General features: G+C 40.2%; 1 protein-coding gene across 1 annotated transcript in view; it reads left to right on the forward strand.

Moving 5' to 3' along the window:
- Positions 1 to 7,604, forward strand: part of LOC136876156 (uncharacterized) — a 60,483-nt gene extending 52,879 nt beyond the window's left edge. The window contains exon 5 of the mRNA XM_067149879.2: positions 7,369 to 7,604. Within this exon, the coding sequence (XP_067005980.1) occupies positions 7,369 to 7,510 (142 nt within the window). The 3' untranslated portion in view covers positions 7,511 to 7,604. The remainder of the gene's footprint in view (positions 1 to 7,368) is intronic.
- The last annotated feature ends 201 nt before the right edge of the window (positions 7,605 to 7,805 follow it).

The raw sequence follows: 7,805 nt of genomic DNA on the forward strand, positions 1-7,805 counted from the left end.
CTCAGAGTAGGGATTGAATACCCCCAATGCTATGCTGATCCAGTGTGTTACGTACCAGTAGTATCAGAAAATTTATAAACCAGGGGAATGTCATGCTAAAGAAGAAAGTTATCTAACTCCCCAGCTACTTCCCATCATTATTCAGGCAGGCTGTTACACTCTATCCGACTGGGCGAGTTGACCGTGTGGTTAGCGGTGCGCAGCTGTGAGCTTGTATCCGAGAGATCGAACCCCATTATCAGCAGCGCTGAAGATGGTATTCCGTGGTTTCCCACATTCACACCAGTCAAATTCTGGGCCTGTACCTTAATTAAGGCCAAAGGCACTCCTAGCCCTTTCCTATCCCATCGTCGTCTAAAACCTATCTATGTCGGTGCGACGGAAATCAAATAAAAAATACTCTGTACGCAGCAGTAATCCTATCTACCGGAGATGAGGGGCAACAGAAGACACAAAGCACATCACGACAAACAATGGTCAATGTAATGTTATTGTTGATCAATGTTTTTGAGCTTTCTATATTGTAGGCCTACACATTTAGTTTTCTTTCGACTCTGTGATTTGTGAAATATTTTATACCGTAAACTGTAGTTTCTTATTCTCCGACTTTACATACCGAATTTCATTAAATACTGTTTACTGATTTTCTCGTTACTCGCCGCTGATATGGACTTAGTAACAAAAATCCAAATTCATTAATATCTTGGTGATCATAGCCAGTACGGCAACAATGTATAAGACATGAATAATTGGAAATTTAATACTAACCTTAGTTATCTAGCATTCATCGACTACACTTCTAATAAGAAATATTTGAGAATTATATTTTAGGCCTTCCCTTAAACTACCATTTCACTCAGCGTGAATAAAATAATTTACAGCCTAGACTATAGCGACTTATTTCCTGACTTCGCATACCGATTATCATCTAGATAGAACTACTAATAACAACAATATTTGAGAAGTTAAATTTTAGGCCTTCCCCTAAACTACCATTTTTCTCAGTGTGAATACAATTATTGATAGCCTAGATTGTAGCAATTTATTCCCCAACTTTACATACCCATTTTCTTTAAAATACGACCACTAATAACATAAAGTTGAGAATTCAATTTTAGGCCTTCCCCTAAACTACCATTTCACTCAGCGTGAGTAAAATGATTTATAGCCTAGATTGTAGCGGCTCATCCCCCGACTTCACATACCGATTTTCATTAGACCACTAATAACATAAATAGTTGAGAATTCAATTTTAGGCCTTCCCCTAAACTACCATTTCACTCAGCGTGAGTAAAATGATTTATAGCCTAGATTGTAGAGGCTCATCCCCCGACTTCACATACCGATTTTCATTAAATTCTCTTCAACCGTTTTCTCGTGATACGTGTACATACAGACAGACAGACAGACAGACAGACAGACAGACAGACAGACAGACAGACAGACAGACAGACAGACAGACAGACAGACAGAAATTACGGAAAAGTAAAAAGTGCATTTTCTTGTTACTATGGACATGACCAATACAGAAATACCATTATTTTCAAATTCTGAGCAATGTACAGACAAAACTCTTATTTTATATATATAGATAGATTCCCAATCAGAAGTAATAAATTAAGTTTCCTTATTATGGGAACTTCATTTTTATCATGCTAGCCTACGAGGGTGGCCTACCCATCCTACATACATACATTATATACATTATCATTATAGACTGTTATGTCTTTCAGCGTTCAGTCTGCAAGCCTCTGAGAATTTACTAAACGTCGCCACAATCCTCGATTTGCAACTAGTGTTGTGGCCTCATTTAGTTCTATACCTCTTATCTTTAAATCGTTAGAAACAGAGTCTAACCATCATCGTCTTGGTCTCCCTCTACTTCTCTTACCCTCCATAACAGAGTCCATTATTCTCCTAGGTAACCTATCCTCCTCCATTCGCCTCACATGACCCCACCACCGAAGCCGGTTTATGCATACAGCTTCATCCATCCAGTTCATTCCTAAATTAGCCTTTATCTCCTCATTCCGAGTGCCCTCCTGTTCCCACCTGTTTGTACCAGCAATCATTCTTGCTACTTTCATGTCTGTTACTTCTAACTTATGAATAAGATACCCTGAGTCCACCCAGCTTTCGCTCCCATAAAGCAAAGTTGGTCTGAAAACAGCTCGATGTAAAGATAGTTTCATCTGGGAGCTGACTTCCTTCTTACAGAATACTGTTGATCGCAACTGTGAGCTCACTGCATTAGCTTTACTACACCTTGATTCGATCTCGCTTACTATATTACCATCCTGGGAAAAAACACAACCTAAATACTTGAAATTATCGACCTGTTCTAGCTTTGTATCAACAATCTGACATTCAATTCTGTTGAATTTCTTACCTACTGACATCAATTTAGTCTTCGAGAGGCTAATTTTCATACCATACTCATTGCACCTATTTTCAAGTTCCAAGATGTTAGACTGCAGGCTTTTGGCACAGTCTGCCATTAAGACCAAGTCGTCAGCATAGGCCAAACTATTTACTACATTTCCACCTAACTGAATCCCTCCCTGCCATTTTATACCTTTCACCATATGATCCATGTAAACTACAAACAGCAAAGGTGAAAGATTACAGCCTTGTCTAACTCCTGTAAGTACCCTGAACCAAGAACTCATTCTACCATCAATTCTCACTGAAGCCCAATTGTCAACATAAATGCCTTTGATTGATTTTAATAATCTACCTTTAATTCCATAGACCCCCAGTATAGTGAACATCTTTTCCCTCGGTACCCTGTCATATGCTTTCTCTAGATCTACGAAACATAAACACAACTGCCTATTCCTCTCGTAGCATTTTTCGATTACCTGCCACATACTGAAAATCTGATCCTGACAGCCTCTCTGTGGTCTGAAACCACACTGGTTTTCATCCAACTTCCTCTCAACGACTGATCGCACCCTCCCTTCCAAGATACCAGTGAATACTTTGCCTGGTATACTAATCAGTGAGATACCTCGATAGTTATTGCAATCCTTCCTGTTCCCTTGCTTATAGATAGGTGCAATTACTGCTTTTGTCCAATCTGAAGGTACCTTACCAACACTCCATGCTAATCTTACTACTCTATGAAGCCATTTCATCCCTGCCTTCCCACTATACTTCACCATTTCAGGTCTAATTTCATCTATTCCTGCCGCCTTATGACAATGGAGTTTATTTACTATCCTTTCCACTTCCTCAAGCATAATTTCACCAACATCATTTTCCTCCTCCCCATGAGCTTGATTGTTTGCAACACCACCATGATGATTTCCTTTTACATTGAGAAGATGTTCAAAATATTCCCTCCACCTCTCCAGTGATTCCCTGGGATCTATTATGAGTTCACCTGAATTACTCAAAACACTGTTCATTTCCTTTTTCCCTCCCTTCCTAAGATTCTTCATTACTGTCCAGAAAGGTTTCCCTGCTGCTTGACCTAGCCTTTCCAGGTTATTACCAAAATCTTCCCATGACTTCTTTTTGGATTCAACAACTATTTGTTTCGCTCTGTTTCTTTCATCTACGTACAAATCCCTGTCTGCCTCAGCCCTTGTTTGGAGCCATTTCTGATAAGCCTTCTTTTTACGTTTACAGGCTGCTCTCACTTCATCATTCCACCAAGATGTTCGCCTTTTCCCATCTTTACACACAGTTGTTCCTAGGCATTCCTTTTGCTGTTTCTACTACAGCATCCCTGTATGCCACCCATTCACTTTCTATATCCTGAACCTGCTTACTGTCTACTGTTCGAAACTTCTCACTAATCATATCCATGTACTTCTGTCTAATTTCCTCGTCCTGGAGATTTTCTACCCTTATTCGTTTGCAGACAGATTTCACTTTCTCTACCCTAGGCCTAGAGATGCTTAGTTCACTACAGATCAGATAGTGGTCTGTATCATCGAAAAATCCCCAAAAAACTCGTACATTCCTAACAGATTTCCTGAATTCAAAGTCTGTTAAGACATAGGCTATTATTGATCTGGTACCCCTAGCCTCCCATGTGTAGCGGTGAATAGCCTTATGCTTGAAGAATGTATTCTTAACAGCTAAACCCATACTAGCACAAAAGTCCAGCAAACGCTTCCCATTCCCATTAGCTTCCATATCTTCCCCACATTTACCAATCACCCTTTCGTATCCTTCAGTTCTATTCCCAACTCTCACATTGAAATCGCCCATTAGCACTATTCTATCTTTGCTGTTGACCCTGACCACAATGTCATTCAATGCTTCATAAAACTTGTCTATTTCATCCTCATCTGCACCCTCACATGGTGAGTACACAGACACAATTCTTGTCCTAATTCCTCCCCCTGACAAATCTACCCACATCATTCGCTCATTTACGTGCCTAACCGAAACTATGTTGCGTGCAATGGTATTCCTGATAAAGAGCCCTACCCCAGACTCTGCCCTTCCCTTTCTAACACCCGTCAAGTACACTTTATAATCTCCTATCTCTTCCTCCTTATCTCCCCTTACCCGAATATCACTTACTCCTAGCACATCCAGATGCATCCTCTTTGCTGACTCAGCCAGTTCTACCTTCTTTCTTCCATAAACCCCATTAATATTGATAGCTCCCCATCGAATTCCATTTCGTTCGCCAAGTTGTTTCCAAGGAGTCCCTCGCCTGTCAAATGGGAGTGGGACTCCATTACTCCCATAGGTCCGAGGATTGCTTAAAGTGTTCTGAGCTCGGTAAATTCATGAAGCAGGATGCTGCCCTACTTGCACATAGTCCAAGTGAGGATCTCTCCTCTAACGGGTTATGGACCACCGGTGAATTGTACAGTCCTAGCCGCCTGAGCACAAGGAAGGCCACGACTCAGAATATGTCTGAGATGCCCACTCCCATTCCATAGCAACTGGTATCCCGACTCTCAGGACCACTTACTAGGCCACTCAGCCGTTGCCCATGGTTCACGAACTAGGACGTGACTACAGTATCCCACAAACATGAAACATCCTAGTTTATAATTATTTTTTTAGAGAACTAAATGAGGCCACAGCATTAGTTGCAAATAGAGGATTGTGGTGATGTTTAGCAAATTCACAGAGGCTTGCAGACTGAACGCTGAAAGGCATAACAGTCTATAATATGTAGGCAACTCTATGAATTTGTTTATCGCAGCCAACCTAAAAACATCGGTATAGTACTGATATTGCCTTAGTAGAACTACACCGTAGAGTTCATAGATGAAATTATTAGCGTCAATGACGTAAATTATAATGGATAACACTACCTTACACTTGGAAAGTACGTGTCTATTAAGATTATGAATAGATTCCATACCTGCCAGTCATATGCCGCAGCTCTCCGTAGCCAAGGTGGATAAATCACACATTGCTGCTCTTGCGGAACCAAGTTGCTAGGAAATAGGTTTAATTCCCAGGCTGGTACATTTATTTTTGATGCCGCTTACAGTATTTGTGACATAGCCACATACCTACTTGTTCCAATCAATAAATTTTTATTTGGTCCTGAAAAGGACAGCATTTTTCTAATGTTACCTAGCCAGGTTGGAGATGTTAATGTTGATGTTCTGTAGGTAGGAAGTGGGGTACTCTGCACATTCAGCACAGCAATTGCTCGAAATGTTGGCCACCTTTGTTTATACAGTTTCAGCACGGCATTGTAATGACATTCTTGCTCGTTGTTGCATGTGAGGTGTAACAACTTGGCATGCGTCGGTGATCAGTTGCCAAAGATGATCAGAATTTTCAGGCTCCTGTTCATACATTAGCTGCTTTAAGTGATCCCACAAGAAGAAGTCAAGTGGAGTTAGATCGGGTGATCTGGTGGGCCAAGGAACGGATACTCCCATTCTTATCCATTTATTAGGATATGGAGCATGAAGATGGTTCCGGACAACTGCTAATCCATGAGGTGGGGCCCTGTCCTGTTGAAATCACATTCATAATTGGTCAAGCAATGGCACATTCTCCAGCAACTGTGGGAATTCATACCCACTGACAAAATGTTACTTGAACATCGAAATGACATCTGTGGAACTGCTGGTGTAACTACAAATGTATTGATAAGCAAGATTCACATAACAGGTGACCAGCCGGTTTTGGTCTGTCGTGCAAGTGTCTTCGTACTGATATGAGGGTTATTCTGGACAGGATCAAAAGCAGCCTCTTCATTTGGACTCGGCGTAGGATCATCACTAAAAGGAGGTAATTCCAAGTGTCTCAGTTGACCGCAATCATCATTCAAGATTTTGGAATGTATTGGTAGCCAATAATCTTCTATCAGAAAACCACTCATGACACGGATGTAGTGACTCTGCTTTGTTTCTCCATAAATTAGCATATATCAAAGTACTCATCTATGGAATACATTGTGAGAGAATGAATAAGTGCTGTGATGTGACCTGGTAGGAGTGGATAAACATGGTGTCCTGTCATTCAAAAAACTTGAATGAAATTGGATTCGAGCCACTACTCGATGCTCAGATACCACAGGTGACTGGTACATTACCGACTAAACTACAAAGACTACATTGATGATTCTCGCTAGAAGTGCAATATGAAACTACGGCAGTTCCATATCAAATGGCCTATAGGTTTTGGCAGTAAAATTGTGCACAGTTGCTTTTTCCTTTGATAAGTCCGTTGCTCATTTACACTGCTGACACACAGGCAAGATGCAGAGCAATCTCGACCTTCAGAAGAAATTTAATGTTGGTTGGGTTTCATAAAAGTAAATAATAAGGGGCAGGTAGGCAGGCCACCCGGTATAGCAAGCGAAGAGATATTTCTCTCCTGATAAATCAGCATTGCATTGTGCTAATCACAGGATAGATTGCACCGGTGTCAGAGATCCTTCGTTGATGAGAGAACCACGAGTTATGATTGTGTACTTGTAAAGCAGACCTGATCATCCCATAAAATATTTAGCAGAATTGCCAATGATGGTGGAACAAATCGGACTAATAATAGGCAGCTGACCCAGTGAAGCATGCATCCGAGCAATAGGATGAGCAACCCTATATCAGCGTTTAATGTTGTCAAGACTGATGTGTAAAGCTCCAAGCAAGAAATCAATGTTGTGATCATGTACATAATTGTTTCCTCTTTCAGTTTGTTAGGCAGTAATTTGTGCAAATGAATCAGTACATACTTGCTAAGTGTCATGTACAGTACCATTTATATAATTACTTCATAAATGATGTAAAATATTTTGTTGTTTTGTGTGTAATTAAATTATCTGATTATGTCAGATTTCAAAACAAATCTCTTTTAAAAACTCATATATCTGATTGAGCAGAGGTACTTTTGGTAGATCCCTTGCAATATCTATGCATTTTCTTTCCTTAGGCCATCATCATCTGCTGATGAAGGCTTGCCTCCAGATTTTGATGATGCAGAGAATATGGGGAAGAGTGGAGCAAACTGTCGCCAAGCTTATCCAGGCTGCCCCACTGGACTGTATGACTTCATCTCTGAGATTGACTATTGATTGCAATAGTATCAAATACCAGATGTACTACACAAACTAAACCAACTAATCAAGGTCGTTCAAACATGTGAATTTAAATAAAAATCTTTGAACAATGGCAGTTCCTACATAACATTTTACTTATTCCTGTATTAAAGTTACATACTCTAGCAGTTCCCCTTTTGCAAACTGGTATACTGTTGCTCAAAAAACTTATATCTAAAAGAAGCTTTCCGGCCCTGGAAAACATTTTCATGTTACAATTTTCAGACACAAATTTTCAAAAGGTGATTTTAGTTAAAGGCATACTTTAAAT

The sequence above is a fragment of the Anabrus simplex genome, chromosome 1 (genome assembly GCF_040414725.1).
Source record: "Anabrus simplex isolate iqAnaSimp1 chromosome 1, ASM4041472v1, whole genome shotgun sequence".
In the NCBI taxonomy this organism is placed as follows: Eukaryota; Metazoa; Arthropoda; class Insecta; order Orthoptera; family Tettigoniidae; genus Anabrus; species Anabrus simplex.